At 58.2% G+C, this 22186-nt stretch overlaps 1 protein-coding gene across 2 annotated transcripts; it reads right to left on the reverse strand.

Moving 5' to 3' along the window:
• Window positions 1-312: 312 nt before the first annotated feature.
• CRYAA (crystallin alpha A) lies at window positions 313-16976 on the reverse strand. 2 transcript variants are annotated; one of them, XM_036243426.1, is made up of 5 exons: window positions 16750-16976; window positions 4112-4392; window positions 3790-3858; window positions 2184-2306; window positions 313-1082 (listed from the first exon to the last, which is right to left on the reverse strand). In XM_036243426.1, exons 2-5 carry the CDS (start codon window positions 4298-4300, stop codon window positions 873-875), a joined length of 591 nt encoding a protein of 196 aa, XP_036099319.1. In that variant the 5' UTR covers window positions 4301-4392; window positions 16750-16976; the 3' UTR covers window positions 313-872. The 2 variants fall into 2 exon arrangements, with proteins under 2 accessions (XP_036099319.1, XP_036099320.1); XM_036243427.1 differs by lacking the exon at window positions 3790-3858 and having other exon boundaries at window positions 16750-16968.
• Between the last annotated feature and the right edge of the window lie 5210 nt (window positions 16977-22186).

The following is a 22186-nucleotide window of genomic DNA, read 5'->3' on the forward strand; positions in this document are numbered from 1 at the left end:
CAAGAGAGCCCAGAGAGAAGCCCCCAGGGGGGAGCACCGGGTCAGGAGCGGAGGCCTCGCCTGGCAGAGTTCCCACAAGGGCTGGAGAAGGAAACCCGATGTTCTCCCTCCCACCTCCCTGCCTCCTCCTCCTCCTCCCTCATCCCTCCAAGTTCTAAAACCGGCTCCCTCCTGTGAAACTGGTGGGACTGGACGCGAGAAAGTGACGGGTCACTTAGGGACGGACGAACCCCCGTGTCCTGCCCCCCTCCGCCCTTCTCCACTACTCTCCACACTTCCCAGGTGGAGACAGCACGGCCACCAGACGGCAAGTTGCTTGTGTCACCTGCTCTTTATTGACTGCCACGAGCTACATGGTCAGGGGCGGTCAGACGCCCCACGAGCGTACTACAGAGAAGAAGGAGGGAGGAGGGTGGTCGAGAGAAGCCGGCACTCAGAGCCTCCCGCAGACGGACCTCAGGGCCCGGGACAGGTGAGCAGGCACACGCCCGGCCCTGGCACAGCTGCCACGGCTTAGATGCACCTGGCTGGCAGCCACCCAGAGATGGCTCAGCCGGGTCTTTGACCTCTCGGTCAGCCCAGACGGGCCTGCACCCCCCAGGAGGGCAGGGCTGCTGCCTAAAGAGGCAGAAAAGGCTGTTTACTCCCACCAGCCGGCAGGTGCTGGGATCTGGGTCACCCTGAGGTCGCAGCACCTCGGGCAGAGGCCCCAGGCTCTCCAGGCTACTCTCGAAAACCCGCATTACCTCGGAGAAGAGGAAAAGGAACGAAAAACAGGAAAGAGAAGGAAGACAAAGGCCCCACTTTCTAGGGTCCCCCGATGGATGGGTCGTGGGGGCCGCGGCGGGTGGCAGCCCAGGCCACAGCCGAGCTTAGGACGAGGGAGCAGAGCTGGGCTTCTCCTCTCGCGACACGGGGATGGCTCGCTCGCTGTGGCCGGCATCCACGCCAGACGGGACTTTGGGGCCAGAGAAGGTCAGCATGCCGTCGGTGGACAGGGAGCAGGAGAGAGCCGACTGGTCCACGCTGGAGGGCAGGCGGTAGCGGCGGTGGAACTCGCGGGAGATGTAGCCGTGGTCGTCCTGGGTGGGGTCAGGGGAGGGGGCCGTCAGAGAGGCCACTGCAGTGGAGGGAGTGACCCCGCGGGGAGAAGGACCTCCCGGACCGGAGCGTCAGTCCCGTGACGCTCTCCCAGGGCAGGTGGCAGGCGGGCCGGGCTCGTGCGCAGCTTTACCCGCCGGCCCCCCGCAGAGCAGGCCTGCCCGGCCCTTGCTGCCAAGGCCTTATCTCTTCGGACTAATTTCACCGAAGTCTCATGGATGGTCTGTTCCTGGCCCTGGATCGGGGTTTCCCTGTCCCTTGACCCCGCAGACGGCCCGGGCCCGGGGTCCCTGCGATCATCTGAAGGGTCAGAGGCCCTGCCTGGGCACAGCAGCACGCTTCTCCGGATGGTGCTGGCCCGGATTCAGGCCCTGGGCCCGACCCTCTCCTCCAGGTGGACGGGCGGACAGCCCACAGGGGAGGAGCACCCTGGGCTGGGCTGGCGAAACAGCCAGCCAACTCCTCCAGCCACTGAAGAAAGCCCCGGTCTCTGGCCCAGCCACGAGGAGCTGACTGCCAGCACCACACCCGCGGGCCCTCGCCCTGTCCACTACACGAGAGGACGTGGCGTGCCCGCGACCGCGCATGGGCTCTTCCCGGCCCTGTCTGAGACCCTGCCCAGGCTCCCCACACCCCCACCCGCCTTGTCCCAGTGGTGGGCTGGGCAGGCCGAGGGCTTCCTGAGCCGGGCGTGCCGCTGGCCAGCTCGAGATGACGGGCTGCTGAGAGTGAGCCTGTCAGCACAGGCGGGCGTCCGGAGCCTCGATGAACGCAGCTGCCACAGCACCTCCAAAGCCGGGTTCGCGTGACACTGCCCGGGGCTCGGCGCTCGGCCTTTCCGGGGTCCTTCCTAACCCCACCCCATCACGCAGGGGATTGGGACGGAGTCAGGGACAGCCCCAGCCATGCATCTGGCTTCGGGGGCTGCAGAGGGTTCAGGAACCGTCCCCCCTCCCCCCCACCACCACAGGGAGGCAGCTATGCTTAGGGGAACGGGCGCCCCCTCCCGGAGAAGCACCTGGATCCCGGAGGCCTGGAGGGTCCCTCTCGCCGGGCCCAGGGCCCAGGAAGGGTCCGCTCACCTGCCGCTCGCTGTGCTTGCCGTGGATCTCCACGAAGTCCTCCTGCACCTTCACGTCGAGGTCCTCGGGGGAGAAGTGCTTCACGTCCAGGAGGATGACAAACTTGTCCCGGTCGGATCGGACCTGAAACCCAAGCACTCGTGTGGGTCTCCCTGGGGGCTGAAGCTCGGGGAGGGAGTTCCCTGTGGTCCCTGGCGGCTTGTCAGAGAGACCAGGTGGAGTGGCGGGTGGCTCCGTCCCCAGTGATCAGAACAACTGCAGGTCACAGCCCTGAGCTCTCCTTAGACACAGCCAGGGGAACAGTCTCAGGAACCGGGGACTAGGGCTGTGTGGACAGCCAGCTGACCACCAGAGCCTGGGGGTTCAAGGCGATGGTGTCTGGTGATGTCAGCTGGTAAAGGGCTGCCTGGCTGGCTGGGGCTGGGTGGCTGTGTGGGCTGCCCGGCTGGCTGGGGCTGGGTGGCTGTGTGCGCTGCCCGACTGGCTGGGGCTGGGTGGCTGTGTGGGCTGCCCGACTGGCTGGGGCTGGGTGGCTGTGTGCGCTGCCCGGCTGGCTGGGGCTGGGTGGCTGTGTGGGCTGCCCGGCGGGCTGGGTGGCTGTGTGGGCTGCCCGACTGGCTGGGGCTGGGTGGCTGTGTGGGCTGCCCGACTGGCTGGGGCTGGGTGGCTGTGTGGGCTGCCCGGCTGGCTGGGGCTGGGTGGCTGTGTGGGCTGCCCGGCGGGCTGGGTGGCTGTGTGGGCTGCCCGACTGGCTGGGGCTGGGTGGCTGTGTGGGCCGCCCGGCTGGCTGGGGCTGGGTGGCTGTGTGCGCTGCCCGACTGGCTGGGGCTGGGTGGCTGTGTGGGCTGCCCGGCTGGCTGGGGCTGGGTGGCTGTGTGGGCTGCCCGGCTGGCTGGGGCTGGGTGGCTGTGTGGGCTGCCCGGCTGGCTGGGGCTGGGTGGCTGTGTGGGCTGCCCGGCTGGAAGGGGCCCAGCGCGCGTCTGAACCAGGGCTGCTGAATGGTGATGTCCATGCTGGGTGTCGGCGCTGCAGGGACCGGGCTGTGGGCTGCCCGGCTGGCTGGGGCAGGGTGGCTGTGTGGGCTGCCCGGCTGGCTGGGGCTGGGTGGCTGTGTGGGCTGCCCGGCTGGCTGGCAGACCTAGCACTTGGAGTAGGGCTACTGCCCTGGCTTCCCCTCATCTCTCCCTCCATAGTCCGGGGCCCTGTCCCTTCACATCGACTGGACGTGCCTGACAGCCCACAAAGCTGCCGCCGACTGCCCTGCACACGGCCCGTGTCTGACGCCCCTCCTTTGTTCATGCACTCGGGCTCCGGGTGGGTTGGCCCGTGTCCGTTCTGGGCAGGCCTGTGTTTAGACAGCAGGTGCGTTGCCAGCACCCTGGACCCAGGGTCCGGCTCGGCTCGGGGAGGGCAGACCGTGGCTCTCGTTGCCTTCCCTTGGCGCCTGCCCTTGGGCACCGGGGATGACGTGGATGAGCCCGCTCTCCTCATCTGTGCTGGCCGAAGAGGCCTTCGGGTAGGAGGCGCAACAGCCGGCCTTGAGCAGCACCCCCCACCCAGGCTCCTGCTGGAAGGGGAGCAGGACGGCGCCTGCCGTCAGACTTGCCTTGGTGGGGTTGTTCTTGGGGCCTCCAGCATGTGGCTGGTGCATCACAAACCACATATGGGTCATGAGCTGATGGAGGGAAAGACAGCGTCGGGCTCAGGCAGGCCGCCTCTCCCGACCCCTCCCCGGAGGCCCGGGCGGCCCTGCCGTGAGGACACCCCAGCCTCTGCCGTCGGGAGGAACGGGGGCGAGGGAGAGGGGCCCCGCGGCCGACACCGTCCACTCCACGCAACGAGACGAGAGCTCGAGAGCACAGCCCTCAGACACCCCAGCTGGTCCCCCAGCCACACCCGCCCCCCCACCCCCGGCCAGGTGGCCTCACCTCAGAGATGCCCGAGTCCAGCACCGTGCGGAACAGGGACTGGCGGTAGTAGGGGCTGATGGTGGAGGACAGGAAGGGCAGCAGGTCGTACTCAAAGAGGCCCTCGCCGAAAAACTGGTCGAACAGCCGGCTGGGGTGGAAGGGGCCCAGCACGCGTCTGAACCAGGGCTGCTGGATGGTGATGTCCATGCTGGGTGTCGGCGCTGCAGGGACCGGGCTGCGGGGTCAGGCAGGGGCCTCTGCACGGTAGGGAGCCGGGTGCAGGCCCTTCCTATATACGCCTGGGACAGAATGCAGGCATTAGGGGGATTTGTCCGGACAGCATGAGCTCATGAGGGAGGCTGGCCAGTCAGCAGAAACGTGGCCCTGGCTGGGAGCCCACCACTCCCGGCCCCGGGCACTGACCGGCAGGCATCCCCGAGGAGCCGCTGTGCCGCCACCAGCCTGGGGGACAGTGAAGACTCATCTCCATTGCCGGGTGGGGCCAGCTGACTGTCTACGTGGCCCTGTGTGATGCCACCCTACCTGTGGGCACTCAGACTCCTGTGCCACCGATGAGGAAATTAAGGCACAAAGGCTAGACAAGTGGTCTCCAAATCCTGCAGCTACTGGGTGAAAGCATATGCTTTTTCAAAACAGAATTACCTTTATTACCTCCTCCTGCTATAAAAAAGTATGCATATTTATAAAAACCTCAGGAAAGACAGAAAACGCCAAGCAATCAAAAGCACCTGTCATTCCGGCACTGGGGTCCCTACTGTGGGGTCTGTGTGTCTCCAGACAGGCAGGCAAGTTCCCTTTCACAAACATGGAACCCCCCGGGCTGTCCTCCATGTGCCCCCCCTGTGCCGACCCTGCCAACCTGTCCTCTCCTGGGCACGACGACCCTTCAACCAGGCGGCCCGCCAGGCCTGCCACCTGTCCGTGCGGGCACTGCTTCCGGCAAGGCCTGGCCCCATCTGGGCTCCTCTCTGGGGTCCTGTCCAGTTACTGCTCGGGACGCGTTCCCAGAGGGGACCTGCCCCCCCGTCAGTTTAGAGGCTTTTGGTGTTTCCAGCAGCTCGGCCTCCAGGGAGCATCTTGCTGGCTTCCACGCACCCACGGCAAAGGAGAAGGCCGTTCCCACACCCCTCGCGAGCGGGCATCGCGCCGGGCAGTCCGGACAGTGAGGAGCCTCCAAGTCATCCTGGTGCCTCTCAGTTCACACTCCGTCCGGGGAATGCTGCACCTGCCAAGTACCCACCTGCAGATGCGTCTCACCGCTGGGCTGAGCCGGTCCGGAGACAGCAGATTCACCGGCAGTGAGGCAGGACTGTGCCTGAACGTCTGGGAGGGAGTCGGCGGGAAGTGGGGATCTCAGAGGGTCCCCGACACCGTCTCTAGCCGGCTTCCCCCTGCACTCTGAGCACCAGCCAGTAGAAAAGGCCTGGAAAACCTGGCAGTGCCACCCTCTGCCCTGCAAGTCTGCCATTTCGGGGAGTCATTTCCCAGGGTGCCAGACAGCAAAGGCCAAATTAGGGTGCAGATCATCAGTGTGGTGGGGATGAGGCCACCTCCCTGCCCCAGGCCTGGCCTGGCCACGCCGATGGTAACCTGGTGGCACCTTGCCAACACCCTGCATGGCAGGTAGGTCCCAACATTCCACTTCACAGACCAGGAAAGTGGGGTTAGGAGGTGAACCTGTGTGCCCAGAGCACTCGGCCAGGAGGGGGGACTTCAGTGAAGGCCCCTGCCCAGGATGGGGTCAGCATGGCGGCAGCAGTGGGGGTGCAGGCAGGGTGGTGGGTGGCCTACACAGTGCTGGCTACCTGCTTCTGGTCATGTGTCCGTATGTGGGAAGGCTGGTGTGCCCGTGTATGTCTGCGTGTGTCCCCGTGTGCAGTGTGTATGTGAGAAGGCTGGTGTGCCTGTGTATGTCTGCGTGTGTCCCCGTGTGCGGTGTGTATGTGAGAAGGCTGGTGTACCTGTGTATGTCTGCGTGTGTCCCTGTGTGCGGTGTGTATGTGGGAAGGCTGGTGTGCCTATGTATGTCTGTGTGTGTCTATGTGCGGTGTGTATGTGGGAAGGCTGCTGTGCCTGTGTATGCCTGTGTGTGTCTATGTGCCTGTGTATGTCTGTGTGTGTCCCTGTGTGCGGTGTGTATGTGGGAAGGCTGGTGTGCCTGTGTATGTCTGTGTGTGTCTATGCGCAGTGTGTATGTGGGAAGGCTGGTGTGCCTGTGTATGTCTGCGTGTGTCCCTGTGTGCGGTGTGTATGTGGGAAGGCTGGTGTGCCCGTGTATGTCTGCGTGTGTCCCTGTGTGTGGTGTGTATGTGGGAAGGCTGGTGTGCCCGTGTATGTCTGCGTGTGTCCCTGTGTGCGGTGTGTATGTGGGAAGGCTGGTGTGCCCGTGTATGTCTGTGTGTGTCTATGTGCCTGTGTATGTCTGCGTGTGTCCCTGTGTGCGGTGTGTATGTGGGAAGGCTGGTGTGCCCGTGTATGTCTGTGTGTGTCTATGTGCCTGTGTATGTCTGCGTGTGTCCCTGTGTGCGGTGTGTATGTGGGAAGGCTGGTGTGCCCGTGTATGTCTGTGTGTGTCTATGCGCGGTGTGTATGTGGGAAGGCTGGTGTGCCTGTGTATGTCTGTGTGTGTCTATGTGCCTGTGTATGTCTGCGTGTGTCCCTGTGTGCGGTGTGTATGTGGGAAGGCTGGTGTGCCCGTGTATGTCTGTGTGTGTCTATGTGCGGTGTGTATGTGGGAGGGCTGGTGTGCCCGTGTATGTCTGTGTGTGTCTATGCGCAGTGTGTATGTGGGAAGGCTGCTGTGCCTGTGTATGTCTGCGTGTGTCCCTGTGTGCGGTGTGTATGTGGGAAGGCTGGTGTGCCCGTGTATGTCTGTGTGTGTCTATGCGCGGTGTGTATGTGGGAAGGCTGGTGTGCCTGTGTATGTCTGCGTGTGACCCTGTGTGCGGTGTGTATGTGGGAAGGCTGGTGTGCCTGTGTATGTCTGTGTGTGTCTATGTGCGGTGTGTATGTGGGAAGGCTGGTGTGCCTGTGTATGTCTGCGTGTGACCCTGTGTGCGGTGTGTATGTGGGAAGGCTGCTGTGCCTGTGTATGTCTGTGTGTGTCTATGTGCCTGTGTATGTCTGCGTGTGTCCCTGTGTGCGGTGTGTATGTGGGAAGGCTGCTGTGCCTGTGTATGTCTGTGTGTGTCTATGTGCCTATGTATGTCTGTGTGTGTTTATGTGCGGTGTGTATGTGGGAAGGCTGGTGTGCCTGTGTATGTCTGTGTGTGTCTATGCGCGGTGTGTATGTGGGAAGGCTGCTGTGCCTGTGTATGTCTGTGTGTGTCTATGTGCCTGTGTATGTCTGTGTGTGTTTATGTGCGGTGTGTATGTGGGAAGGCTGCTGTGCCTGTGTATGTCTGTGTGTGTCTATGCGCGGTGTGTATGTGGGAAGGCTAGTGTGCCTGTGTATGTCTGTGTGTGTCTATGTGCGGTGTGTATGTGGGAAGACTGGTGTGCCTGTGTATGTCTGTGTGTGTTTATGTGCGGTGTGTATGTGGGAAGGCTGCTGTGCCTGTGTATGTCTGTGTGTGTCTATGTGCCTGTGTGTGTTTATGTGCGGTGTGTATGTGGGAAGGCTGGTGTGCCTGTGTATGTCTGTGTGTGTCTATGCGCGGTGTGTATGTGGGAAGGCTGGTGTGCCTGTGTATGTCTGTGTGTGTCCCTGTGTGCGGTGTGTATGTGGGAAGGCTGGTGTGCCTGTGTATGTCTGCGTGTGTCCCTGTGTGCGGTGTGTATGTGGGAAGGCTGGTGTGCCTGTGTATGTCTGTGTGTGTCTATGTGCCTGTGTATGTCTGTGTGTGTTTATGTGCGGTGTGTATGTGGGAAGGCTGGTGTGCCTGTGTATGTCTGTGTGTGTCTATGCGCGGTGTGTATGTGGGAAGGCTGGTGTGCCTGTGTATGTCTGTGTGTGTCTATGTGCGGTGTGTATGTGGGAAGGCTGGTGTGCCTGTGTATGTCTGCGTGTGTCCCTGTGTGCGGTGTGTATGTGGGAAGGCTGGTGTGCCTGTGTATGTCTGCATGTGTCTATGTGCCTGTGTATGTCTGTGTGTGTCTATGTGTGGTGTGTATGTGGGAAGGCTGCTGTGCCTGTGTATATCTGCGTGTGTTTCCCTGTGTGTGTTGTGGTGTTTGAGAAGCGTGAGCCACAATCCCTGAGATCATCTTTCTCTACTATCTAAACAAATCAGGACCTGTCAGGAATGTTTGTCAAAGGCTCACAGAGTTCCAGGGTCGGCAGGAAGTGCGGCCTTTGGGGCGGCCTCCCGGACGCGGCCCCTGGCGTGGTGGCCTCAGCACTTTGCATTCTGCTGCGGGCTGACGGCGGCCCTTCTCACACAAAGGCGGCTATGTGCTTCCGCTGCAGGATCGCGCCAGCCGTCTGCTGGCGCCGCACAAAGCCAGCCCCGACCCTCCGCTCCAGGGCCCAGCAGGGCGCACCTCAAATCCACACTGCGCAGGCGTGGGCATCGCTGTGGGTCAGCGGGAATGTGTCTGGCCGAGCTGACTCTCCGTGAGGTCTGCAGGCTGCCTGGTCAGCCCACTGCCAACCCCGTCACGGCCCCTGGAAAGGAGCGAGGGTCCGCGACGCCCCAGCAGCCCCTTCTGAGACAATCATTTAGCTCTTTATCCATCTGTCATTCATCTGTCTATTTATCATTTATCTATGTATCTGTCATCTAGCTATCTAGCATCTAAACTTCTCTGAGAAACCTGGTCTTTGTCCGCAAGGCCTTCAGCTGATTGGTTGAGGCCCACCCATTGTGTAGATCACAGTGAGTAATCTGCTTTCCTGGGAGTCCACCGAGTTACATGTTAATCTCATCTCCAAACAGCTTCATGGAGACTGGTGTCTGACCTACAACCTGGCCCCACAGCCCAGCCAAGCTGACACCTGACATTAACCGCCCCTCCTAGGGCCACCTTCTTGCTGTTCGCCACGCCAGGGGAAGGTGAGTGCCAGAGCTGATGACCGGTCCTCACGCGTGACCCCTGCCAAGAAATCACCAGAACCCACCACCACGTGCAGAGAAGGGAAACAAAACATTCCGTGCACGTTGTCCAGGATCATTCAACGAGCCATCAGCACAGCGGAATAGCAGTCTTCCCTGCGTCTGCAAACACTCATTTATCCGCCCGTGGTGGGTTTACCGAACGCCTGCCCTGCACGGGTGCCTGGCAACATGAATGAGGCGGTGCTCGCCAAATTTTCCACCCACACTCATGACGAGCACATGTGCTAAGGTGGGACCACCCACTCCACAGGATCCTGGAGCAGGGGAGCCCCGCCCCCACGGAGGCTCCCCCCTCCCCCCAACCCCCTGCCTTGGGGCTCAGCCCTTGGTTTTGAGAGAGGCACAAATCATCAGGAAAAAATGCCTTTTTTGCTCACATAGCCCTAAACTATGTCCTGATGATGATCAAGACAAGGACTGGCCGCCCCCGCCAGCCGACGGGTCTCGGGGGAGCTGCCGAAACAGAACCAAGGCGCCAGCTCCATGCAGCAGGCCACGGGGGTCTTTTCACTGTTTTTCCTTCTAACAGGGAGAGCGTCTTGGACACATCCACAAAAAGCCTCGGAGGTGATCTCATCTATTTCGACACATGAAGGATTCATCACAAGTGTCAAACCAAATTTAGAGAAATTCGCTCGTACAGTTTTCCCAAGAGGAACAAGAGAACGTAAACGTGATACTTGTTCATTTTACATCTGCTTTTGTGAACGGGGGGAGGGGGGTAGGAGGAAGCTGAGTTCTCATCTCATTTCAGCTGAAACGTGACGCTTGATTCGGGAGTCTCGCTTCTGGGAATGGGACTCACGGAAGCGCTTGGCGGGACGCGGACGCAGGATGGTTATCGGCACGGTGCCGACGACAAGCCCGGGTGGAGGCCTGCGTGGGCTCCCGGGCCTCCCTGGGCACCTCTGAGTGCCCGCGGCGTGGAGTCTGCATCGCTCTTGGAGGGAGAGAGGCACGTCTGTGAGCTGCGTCCCACCACGGCCACGGTGCAGTGACGCCTGTGCATCGCGTCCTTCAGCAGCGCAGGAACCGGTCTGAAGGTGGATTTCTCACAGTTCTGGAGGCTGGAAACCCGCATCAAGGTGGCAGCAGATTTGGGGTCTGCCGAGAACCACTTCTGGCTCCCGGAGGACCGTCTTCTCGCTGTGTCCTCACACGATGGAAGGGGCAAGGGAGCTCTGTGGGGTCTCCAGTGTGAACTTGGGGGGACACAAACGTCTAGTCGATGGCGCCATGCGCCCGTCCGTGTCCCAGCGCAGTGTGGTGACCCGGAGCCGAACACAACAGAGCAGTGAGGCGTCCACAGGGCGAGGGCCAGGAGGGACTGGGTTCGCCAGCTGGTTTGGCCCCTGTTTCAACCGCATCAGTGAATTCTGCACGTCGTCGGTTTAGTCTGCGTTTTGGTCTGATCACCTTTTAAATCTACTTTGACTGGTTTTCAAAGTTAACGTGTCCTTGATGAACAGGTGGAGACCACTCTCTCCTGACTGTGCTTTCTCCAGGTCTGGGGACAGAACCCTCAAAGCGACCAAGGTCCCTTCTGGCCATTCTGCCCTGCACACAGGAACATTGGCCCAAACGGGTGGAGCTGGACCAGGGTCTGAATAACATTACATCGCACACAAGTGCATCGGTTCCCTGTGGGTACTGAACACACTTAGTGCTTAGAACAATACAAACTGCCCCACACTCAGTGCTTAGAACAAACACAAATGTGTTGTCTTAAGTGGAGGTCAGATGAACAAAGGGTCTTGCTCCTGCTGGGCTCAGTTCAAGGTGTTTACAGGATGGCGTTCCTTCTGAAAGCACCTTCTCCAACTTCCAGAGTCACCCACATTCGTGGTCCTGTTTTCTATTTTCCCATCACATCTCCTTTTCCAGCCCTCCTGCCCCCTCTTTTCCGGATAATACCCTCACGATGACACTGGGCCCCCTGAGGATCCAGGACGATTGCCTCAGCTCAGGATGCTGAGCACAACCGCCATGTCCTTCTGCCGCACAAGGCAGCGTACTCACGGGTGTGAGGGGCAGGGCGCAGACATCCCGGGGGGCATAACTCTACTGACCACGACAGCTGATTAAAAATGGGAAAGAGCCCTGGCAGGTTTGGCTCAGCAGTTAGAGTGTTGGCCCACACACTAAAGGGTCATGCGTTCGATTCCCAGCCAAGGGCGCTTACTTGGGTTGCAGGTTCGATCCCCGGCCCCAGTTGGGCACATTTAGGAAGAAACCAATTGATGCGACTCTCCCACATTGCTGTTTCTTTTAAACCCCCCCCCCAAAAAAAAAACAATGGAAAAAACTATCCTCAGGTGAGGATTAACAAAAAAAAAAATTATTTTTTTAATAGGAAGGAGACACCACTGGTGTGGCTCAGTGGTTGAGCATCAACCATGCACCAAGAGGTCGCTGGTTCGATTCCCGGTCAGGACACATGCCCAGGTTATGGGCCCGATCCCCAGTGGGGGCGTGCAGGAGGCAGCCAATCCATGTTCTCTCTCATCGATGTTTGTATCTCTCCCTCTCCCTTCCTCTCTCTCTAAAAACTAATAAAGGAAAAAACCTTGTTTTAAATGGGAAGGAGAGCCAGAGCCACCCTGGGATGGGTCTTCCACTTTGTGCTGCGGACGGAGCCCGGGGCTGCAGCGCCGTCACCGTGTCGCCTGAAAGCAAGGCAGAGCTGCTGCGAACAAGGTTTGCGACATGGACCCGGCTCCAGCCACAGCCATCTAACCCAGGCCACTAGCACACGCACCCCACCTCTCCCCTCCGGCATTACCAACTCCCGTGCTCCCCGAGTGGCTGCCCTGCCGGGGAGGCCAGCAGGTGAGGCGACGGCTCTGCTTGGACAGCTGAGTCTGTGCCCAGCCCATCTCCACTTCTGGGTCTCCGGTTCCTCGTCCATGAAGCAAGGGTTAGACCACCAGCTGGACGGTCCCTTCCGTTCCCGTGTCCCGGTTCCACGCGGGTCCTGCACCTCCCCGTGCTCACCCTCCCTGTGACACAGGGACACACATCCTTGCAGAGAGCACCCACATCACCACACAGGTTAGGCAGAAAGATGGTCAGCCCGCTCCCCCCGCCCAGGGCTCAGCACAGCACAGAGCCTGGCCCAGTGCTGCCCAAGCATCGGGGTAGCTTTCCAAAACTGGCCAGGCGGAGCTGCAGCTGGGGTGCTGCAGGGAGTACATGGGGACACTGTAGCTGAGGTGAGCCAGCTGCGTGCACCACTGATGGACAGCACACCTGTGGGGCTCGGGCTGAGCAGTGGGGACCGGGGCTGGCCACCAAGCAGGCAGGAGGTGACAAGGTGCCCTCGCTGGGCGGGAGAGAGCAAGCACAGCCGCGGTGATGTCATCACCACACGCAAACCTGCCTGACGACCAACAGGGGGCTCCGGCTTACCTGGCCGTCGGGGAGTCCTGGGAAGGGGAAGTGGAGAAGCCTACTCTTTCTGGGGTGCAAGCCCAAGCACTGATTGCCCGGACCCACGCGAGAGATGGGGTGCTGCCTGGGGAGGGCGGGGTGCCAGGCTGAGGAGGCCTCCCTCCAAGCACAGCCCAGGAGCCCCGCCACGTAGGACCCCACCGGCCTCACTGCAGCCCCGTCTCTGCCACTCGCCCCCACCCAGCTCTGCACCAGCCCCGCTCCTGCTGGCACCCCCCGACCCCTCCAAACATCTGGAACCTGGGAGCCCCGGACACCTGGCGGGAAGGCAGCCCTGCACTTGTGTTGGCAGGGAGAGGGGAAGGGGCCTGCACTGGCTGTGACAACCCAGTCACTGAGCCCCACTGCCGGCAGGGAGGAAGGACCTGAGGACCTGCACCTGCCCCGCAGCCTCCCTGAAGGCTACGGTCCCAGCAGGCAGCCCCCCCAGGTAGTTCCGAGCTCGAACTCGTCTCTGCGCCCGGAACAGCTGGCCTGACCCGGAGCCAGAAACTGCCCGACGATGCTAGGGGGCAACGGGCCGGCCAGTCAGCGGCCTGGGAGGTGATGTGTGCTCAGCAGCAGGCCACCGTGAACTGCAGGCCAGGGCCACTGGGTTAGACAATAAAGAAATGTGCCATCATCTGTTTAAAAGACGCTATGAGTGCCCAGCCAGTGTGGCTCAGTGGTGGAGCGTCGACCCTGCACCAAGAGGTCACCGGTTCAATTCCTGGTCAGGGCACATGCCCAGGTTGTGGGCCTGATCCCCAGTGCGGGGTATGCAGGAGGCGGCCGATCAATGTTTCTCTCTCTCTCTCTCTGAAATCAATAAAGAAAAAAATATTTTAAAAAATAAATAAATAAAAGAAGCTACAAGTAACAACCTTTGGGTCCTGTCTCCACGGGGCCGATACTTGGTGCCCCAGGAGAGGCAGTGGGCAAAGAGCAGGCACTGGCCTGGGCGTGACAAGGAATCCCCCAAGTCAGTTTCCGTCTTCCATACTTGCTCTCTGCCCAAAATCGACACAACAAATCCTGTGCCGCCTCTCTTCAAGAAACAGCGAGATTTTCTCCACCCAGAAGTCCTAATACGCATTTGCCCAGTGGCAAAAGTGGAGAGAACTGGCCTGCTCCTCCTCTGCCCAAAAGCAGGGCAATCGCGCCCCCTAGTGTCCATCACCCAGCAAGCAGGGAGCGTTGGCTTCCAGGTCATCTGGCCTGTTTTGTCAAAGATGCAACCTCCAAGGCAGCAACAGTCTGAAATTTGCAGAGCACCACCACGACCATTGCCTGGCAAACACCCACACCCGCACACCATAGCCGGCAAGATGTGGCTCGTCCGGTACCAGCTGCTAACAGCTGCCAAACAGAAGTGATCTGAAGACACAGGGTTACCAAATGACCAGAGCACCTTCTGACTGAGGCAGAGACCCACCTGTCGAAATGTACCCCACAAACAGAGTTGCACGGTGTGGAGTCGCCTGGGCACCGGGGTTCCTTGGGGCAGTTGTGTCTGTGACAGGAAAACCAGACACTCGCTGAAGGGGCGGTGAAGAGGGCAGGCACCCTCGCTTCTGCGCGGAGTGCTCTGCGGAGCTCTGAACCGCGAGGAAACGGCACACTCGTGTCCACGGCCGCACCGCTCACCGCGGCCAACAGGTGGGAACAGCCCCATCGTCCGTCCGCAGGTGAACAGGTAAATAAGATGCGCCCATGAGGGGCCATCACTGAGCTTCAGAAAGGAGGGACATCTGAGGCATACACAACGTGGAGGGACCTGGAGGACAGCACACTGAGTGAGATAAGCCAGTGCCAACAGGACGCATCCCCTGGGATTCCACTCACCGTGGATCCCTGGAGGAGTCACGTTCACAGAGACAGAAAGTAGGATGGTGTATGTCAGGGGCTGGGGGAGGATTTCGTGTGTAATGGGGACAGAGTTTCATTTTGGGGCGATGAAAAAGTTCTAGAGATGGATGGTCGTGATGGGTATACAACAGTGTGAATGCGCTTAATGCTGTGCACTTAAAAATGGTTAAAATTGGCCTGGCCAGTGTGGCTCAGTGGACTGAGAGGTCCTGGTTCGATTCCTGGTCAGGGCACATGCCAGGGTTATGGGCTCGATCCCCAGTAGGGGGTGTGCAGGAGGCAGCCAATCGATGTATCTTTCTCACATTGATGTTTCTCTCTCTTTCTCCCTTCCTCTTGCTCTAAAAAAAAACATTTAAAAATGGTTACAGTTGTAAATTTTATTTCATGCATATTTTACCACAGTTTTAAAAATGTGGACTCTTTTAGAGTTGTGATACAGAAATAACTCCAAGTTATTACCAAAAATCTGGTGGAGAACAATGTGTACTGCATGCCAACATGTACACAAAGAGGAAATCCTCGTGCGGCTGCTCGTAGGACGCAGACAGGGACCTTGAGGACCTGCAGGCAGGACGCTGGGACAGGGCCACACAAAGCCAGCTGGGGCTTCTCACGTGGGAAGTTTGAAACGTGAGGATGTGCTGCCACCAGAAAGCATGAGCTCAAGTGAGAACGCAAAGAATAAAGACGGAGGGCGTGTGGGAAACCGTGTGTGTTGCTGCGTTAGCTCCGCTGGACATCAGAGTGACCCGGGGGCCTAGCCCAAACTGCTCCCTACGGGTTTAACAATGTCTGGTCAACTACACGTGCTTAAGTAAGAAAACACAAATTTGGCTCCTTTTGTTGAGACTGGGTAAACTGACTCCCTCGAGAGCTCATGGTAACTGGTCACGTGTCACTACCTCAGCAGAGTGTGACAGGGAGGGGTGGGCAGGACCCATCCGGGCACCAGCTGCCCCTTGGGGCCACCAGGGAGACAGACTCTGCCCTGCCCACTGAAACATCACTGGGGAGTGAGACTGCGGTTTTCCTCGGGCCACGGCAGTGTGTTCCAGGTCACAAAGTCACAGAATTAGGGTTTGAGAAGGGACCTCGGGAATCTGAGAGTACAGTCCATTTACAGACCAACAAACCAAGGCCCAGGGGGAGGACTTGACTTTTTCAGAACTCCCAGCTGGTAATGAACTAGACTCCTTAATTTAATAACTCCGTTCTGACCAGCATTGGATACACATACACACCCTGACTCATCTAAACACCATGGCCTTAGGGAACCGGAACCATAAAGATAAAGGGATTAGTAGTAGCCTTGGGAAACCCAGAAAAACCATAAAAATACTGTGATTAATGATTGCCCTGACCTTTGTTTTTTTTTGTTGTTGTTTTTTTTTTTTTTTTATTTTATCCTCACCCGAGGACATTTTTCCATTTTTTGTTCAGGTAGAGTGGGAGGGAGAGAAAGGAACAGAGAGAGAGAGAGAAACATCGACGTGAAAGGAACACATCGAGTGGCTGCCACCCGCACAACCGACCAGGGCCGGGGACAAACTGCAACCGAGGTACGCGCCCTTAGCGGGAACCGAACCCGGGTCTCTCAGGACCGCAGGCCGACGCTCTAACCGCTGAGCCAAACCGGCCAGGGCGATTGCCCTGACCTTTGTAACAGTTCCTCATGCCCCCTATCTGTATCAGTTTCCCCCTTAATGACACCAAGGCAGCGTCAAGAGGATGTGGTTTTGGTCTTTATAAACGGACTGCAAGAATGTTCAGGCCCTGGCCAGTTTGGCTCAGCGGTTAGAGCGTCGGCCTGTGGTCCTGAGAGACCTGGGTTCGGTTCCCGCTAAGGGCATGTACCTCGGTTGCAGTTTGTCCCCGGCCCTGGTCAGTCGTGCGGGTGGCAGCCACTCGATGTGTTCCTTTCACATCGATGTTTCTCTCTCTCTCTCTGTTCCTCTCTCTCCCTCCCACTCTACCTGACCAAAAAAAAAAAGGAAAAATGTCCTCGGGTGAGGATAAAAAAAAAAGAATGTTCAGGGCTGTCGATTTGGGAGATTATGCCCCCGCAGCCCGCAGGTGAATAAAGCTCCTCTCATTTACAGTTTGGCTGTGCATCTCCGATTATCTCCCTGACTGTTACAACAGTCAGACCCCCACCCTGGCTCGTTCTCACACACCCAGGCCCGTGCTCTGGACTTCATGGGCTCGTTGCATCCATTCCCGACAGCACCCTAAGAGGGAGACAGATATTGTCTCCACTTGACCAAGGGGGACACTCACCTAAGCACTTGACTCTCTTGTCCAAGGCCTCAAAGTCTTCCCATGGTAGAGCCAAGAGTAAGGCCTGGGTGAGGGGGTGCCCAGAAACAAGAACAAGGCCCCACGCATTCATGCGTCCAGTTCTCACAGACTTGCAGCGAACTCACTCACTGGGTGAGAGACGGTAACCCAACACAGAACGGCTGACACCCACCCCACCACTGAGCCCTATCGCTCAGGCCCAGAACCACTCACTGGGTGAGAGACGGTAACCCAACACAGAACGGCTGACACCCACCCCACCACTGAGCCCTATCGCTCAGGCCCAGAACCACTCACTGGGTGAGAGACGGTACCCAACACAGAACGGCTGACACCCACCCCACCACTGAGCCCTATCGCTCAGGCCCAGAACCACTCGCTGGGTGAGAGACAGTAACCCAACACAGAACGGCTGACACCCACCCCACCACTGAGCCCTATCGCTCAGGCCCAGAACCACTCACTGGGTGAGAGACGGTACCCAACACAGAACGGCTGACACCCACCCCACCACTGAGCCCTATCGCTCAGGCCCAGAACCACTCGCTGGGTGAGAGACAGTAACCCAACACAGAATGGCTGACACCCACCCCACCACTGAGCCCTATCGCTCAGGCCCAGAACCACTCGCTGGGTGAGAGACAGTACCCAACACAGAACGGCTGACACCCACCCCACCACTGAGCCCTATCGCTCAGGCCCAGAACCACTCGCTGGGTGAGAGACAGTAACCCAACACAGAATGGCTGACACCCACCCCACCACTGAGCCCTATTGCTCAGGCCCAGAACCACTTCCTTTCATACTCTCGCCCCCACGTCCAACCCATCAGCAAGCTCCGGCACCTCATCCCCCAAAAGCTTCCTGAACCATTTAGTTCACCCCACCTCCCCGCCTCTACCCTGGTCGGGACCTTATCACCCTCCCAGGGCCAGCTCCCTAACCCATCGCCCCCTGCTGCCTTACTCCCAACACTCCTACATTACCTTTTTTTAAAAACAGCTTTATTGCCCGGGCCGTGTCTCAGTGGACTGAGTGTTGTCCCATTGACTGAGAGGTCCGGGTTCGATTCCCAGTCAGGGCACATGCCCGGGTTTCGGGCTCGATCCTCAGTAGGGGGTGTGAAGGAGGCAGCCGATCAATGTTTCTTTCTCACATTGATGTTTCTCTCTCTCTCTCCCCTCCTCTCTCTCTAAAAAAAAAAAAAAAAAATCAATAAAAACATTTTAAAAAGAAAAAAAACAATTTTATGAAGGTAGAATCCACATGCCATAAATTTCTCTCTTTTAACGTGTACAATTCAGTGGTCTTAAGAGTAGTTACAGCCCGGCTGCTGTGGCTCAGTGGTTGAGCATCGACCCACGCAGGAGGTCGCCAGATCGATTCCCGGTCAGGACACATGCCCAAGTTGTGGGCCCGATCCCCAGTGAGGGGCATGCAGGAGGCAGCCAGTCGATGTTCTCATCAATGTTTCTGTCTCTCTCTCTCCCTCTCCCTTCTTCTCTCTCTAACATCAATAAAGAAAAAAGATTTTTTTTTAAAAAGTAGTCACAGAATTGTACATCTGTCTCCACTATAAATTCCAGAACATTTCCCTCATCCCAAAAAGAAACCTCACCAGCAGCCACTACCCATCCTCCCTCCCCCAGCCCTGGGTCCACTAACCGGCTTTCTGTCCCTCTGGGTCGCCTGCTCTGATAGTTCATGGAAATGGCATCGTGCAACACGTGGTCCTTTGTGTCCGGCCTCCTCCACCCCGTCTCACGTCTTCAAGGTCCACCTGTGCCGTAGCGTGGCTCAGAGTTCCCTTCCGTTTTGTGGCTGAACGCAGTCCCGCTGTGTGGAAGGGCCGCCGTGTGCTTATCCCTTCACCCAGTGATGGCCCTGGGGTCCGCTCCACCTTTGGCCACTGTGAGTGATGCTGCTGTGAACACGCACATACAAGCTGGGCGAGGCCAGAGGTCTTTCTAAAATCAGCAGGTGCCAATGATCCGTTCCACTTTCGATATGACATACGTCACTTTTGAGACATCTAAAGACATAAATCAGGTCTCAATTCTCTGCTTGTTCGAAGTCCACAGTGGCACCTACTGACTTTAGACCGATAGTCCATCTCGGTGTGGCGCCCCCCGACCAGCGAGAACGCCTGTCCGCACTCAGCGGGCTGCCCCCGGCCCTCCGCCGCGTCCCTGGGTGCAGCACACGGCTGCTCCTGCTCCGTCCACTCGACAAGCTCTCCCCCTCCGGCCTCTGATGTCCCTGTCCCCTCTGCCTGGACTGTGCACTCCCCACTCCACATCTCTTGCCTCTCAGTTCAAGTACCATGACCCCGAGTGTCCTTCCCTGGTCAACCGCGGGTCCCCACACGGTGCTGGGCCTGGTCCACCTCCGCTGCATGGACTTCCTGGTGTGCCCACCATCGGCTCGGGCCTGGGCGACACACACTGTGGAACCACCTCCCCGACAGTCCTAAGAGATGGCTGCTTAGCGGGCAGGGGTCAGCTGGACACCAGTCACTGGGTAGGACGGTCATCACCACGGTGGAACTAGTGTTGAATTCCCTCTGAAAAGCCACACCTGGCAAAGATCCATGTCAGTTAACTATTGTCACAATCAGTGCTGCATAACAAACCACCCCAAAACAACAGCCCTTTCATTAGCTCATGATCCTGGGGACCAGCACTGACACTGGCCAGCGGGGGCTCGGCCCTCACAATCTTGGGGACCAGTACTGACGCTGGCCAGCGGGGGCTCGTCCCTCACGATCCTGGGGACCAGCACTGACGCTGGCCAGCGGGGGCTCGTCCCTCACGATCCTGGGGACCAGCACTGACGCTGGCCAGCGGGGGCTCGTCCCTCACGATCCTGGGGACCAGCACTGACGCTGGCCAGCGGGGGCTCATCCCTCACGATCCTGGGGACCAGCACTGACACTGGCCAGCGGGGGCTCGGCCCTCACAATCTTGGGGACCAGCACTGACGCTGGCCAGCGGGGGCTCGCCCCTCACGATCCTGGGGACCAGCACTGACACTGGCCAGCGGGGGCTCGTCCCTCTCTGCTGCACTGATGCTGCCCGGGGACGGAAGGAACACGGTGCTCCTGTAGGTCCCATCTCGGCTGACCCAAAGCTCCGAACCCCTCCTCTTCGGGAAGAATCTCGCATCTTACTAGTCCCTCTCTCCCCATCCCCAAGCTGACCCAGCTTCCCCTCCTAAATCAGAGACCAGGCTCCCCTTTTCCGCAGCCAGGGGGCTGGCAGTGGGAGTGAAAGCTGTTACGTGACCACCATGCCCAAGGAGCAGCCTGTGATCTGAGGGGTCTCGGGGAGGCCCAGGGGCTGCACTTGGAGATAATGGACAAAGGGAACGATTCTCGTCCCGGGCAGGACAGGGCAGGACAGGGCAGGACATGGCAGGACAGGGAAGGACAGGGCTGGATGGCTCAAGATTTTGTCATGCTACTCAGAATGGTACATAATTTAAAACTTATGAATTGTTTATTGCTGGGATTTTCCATTTAATAGTTTCCAATCACTACTAGCTACGGGTAACTGAAGCCACAGAAAGCAAAACCGCGGACCAGGGAGGGCTACGGTGCTTTTCAAAAGACATTCAGGCGGGGGCTGTGCGGAGCAGCTGTGCGGAAATAAGGAAATGTTCGTTTTCTTCCAGTTCGGGCTACCTGCATGCATTCACGGAAGGGATTAGCAAAAAACAGCTCTCGAGTTACCAACATACGTTCATTTGCATAATAGGGCACAGGGACAAGCCATATGCCATGCACACCTGTGGCTTTTTCCTGTCCCAGCCAGCTTGATCCTGACTCAGCCTGTGCTTTGCATCCTGAAACCCTGTCTACACCCTTCTGGATCATTCGGGTGCCTTTCTGGAAACGGAGCCTAGGGCCCAGCTGCCTCAACAGCTCCAAAGACCGGTTCCGACTAAGGTTTTCCCCCGACCTGATCTTAGCAAATCATCACTATGATCTTCAGATGTTTTCTAACTAGAAGTTTTCCCTCCACATCCATTCAGATTCTTTTACAGCACAACACTTCTCACATGTGCACAGCCAACCTTCTGAATATTCATGCTCACCTTTAAAGATCAGCCCTTCCTGCTGTACCTGAGCTGTGCCACAACCAGCAACCCGTCCTTAGCGTCTGTTGGCGTCTTCACTGCCAACTCCACTCAGTCTGCTCCTGGTCCGTGTCTCCTCCCGCCTCCCCCACGCAGTGTCTTCCACGTCTCCACAGGTCTTGGTCATCTCCAACTGCTGACCCTCCTTTGCTTTCCTAAGTCATATGTCACGGTGGTTCCCAGATTCGCTGACTTTCCACTACTTACAAGGACAGCATTTTTATGTTTCCCTCCCACAGCAAGCAACGGGGTGTCTTTAACTCTTTTTTTATGCATTCGTAGTGTAATTGAACCCAAAGTCATAAAAGGAAAAATAAATGGCCTTGGCCAGTTTGGCTCAGTGGTTAGAGTGTTGGCCTGTGGTCCAGAGAGTCCCAGGTTCAGTTCCTGCTAAGGGCACGTACCTCAGGTGCAGTTTGTCCCCGGCCCTGGTTGGGGACGTGTGGGTGGCAACCAGTCGATGTGTCTCTTTTGCATCGATGTTTCTCTCTCTCTCTTCCTCCTTCTCTCCCTCCCACTCTATCTAAAGATAAATGCAAAAATGTCCTCAGGTGAGGATAAAAAAATAAATAAAAATAAAAAAGGAAAAATAAATGTAAAACACACTGGTTGCCAGCAACTGGGAGCACTAGGGCCCTGCGGCAGCTCAGGTCAGGTCAGATTTCACAGCAACTTACATCTTGGCACCGAACTTATGGAGGGGGAAGGTCTTTCAGTTTTCTTGCATTTCAGAATTTCAGATAAGGGACTATGGGCCTTTTCCACTAGGAAATCAAGGAAAAGATAGAACTGGGGTCTTCAGAGAGCCCACAGTCTAGTAGGAGAGAGAGGTCAACATCGAATCAGAGCACAGCTCAGTGACAAAGGCAGCTCCTGTTCAGTGAGCACCTACTAACGCCAAGCTCTGCACCACTCTCCAAGGTGGACGTTGCTGATCCCGTTAATAAATGGAAACGAAGTCCAGAGACGATCATAACCAAGTGCTATAGACGGAACGTCTACATCTCCCAAAATTCATTTGTTAAATTCTAACCCCCAATGTGGTGGGATTGGAGGAAAGGCCTTTGGGAGGTGAGTAGGTCATGAGGGCAGAGGCCTCACGAACGGGGTTAGTGCCCTTGTAAAGGAGACCTCAGAGGGTTCCTTTGCCCCTTCTCCCATGTGGGGTCACAGCAAGAAGACGGCGTCTATGAGCCAGGAAGCAGGCCCTCACCAGACACCGAATCCGCTGGTGCCTTGATCTGGGGCTCCCTCCAGGACCGTGAGAAATGAACCTGCG

The sequence above is a fragment of the Molossus molossus genome, unplaced genomic scaffold (assembly GCF_014108415.1).
Source record: "Molossus molossus isolate mMolMol1 unplaced genomic scaffold, mMolMol1.p scaffold_m16_p_5, whole genome shotgun sequence".
In the NCBI taxonomy this organism is placed as follows: domain Eukaryota; kingdom Metazoa; phylum Chordata; class Mammalia; order Chiroptera; family Molossidae; genus Molossus; species Molossus molossus.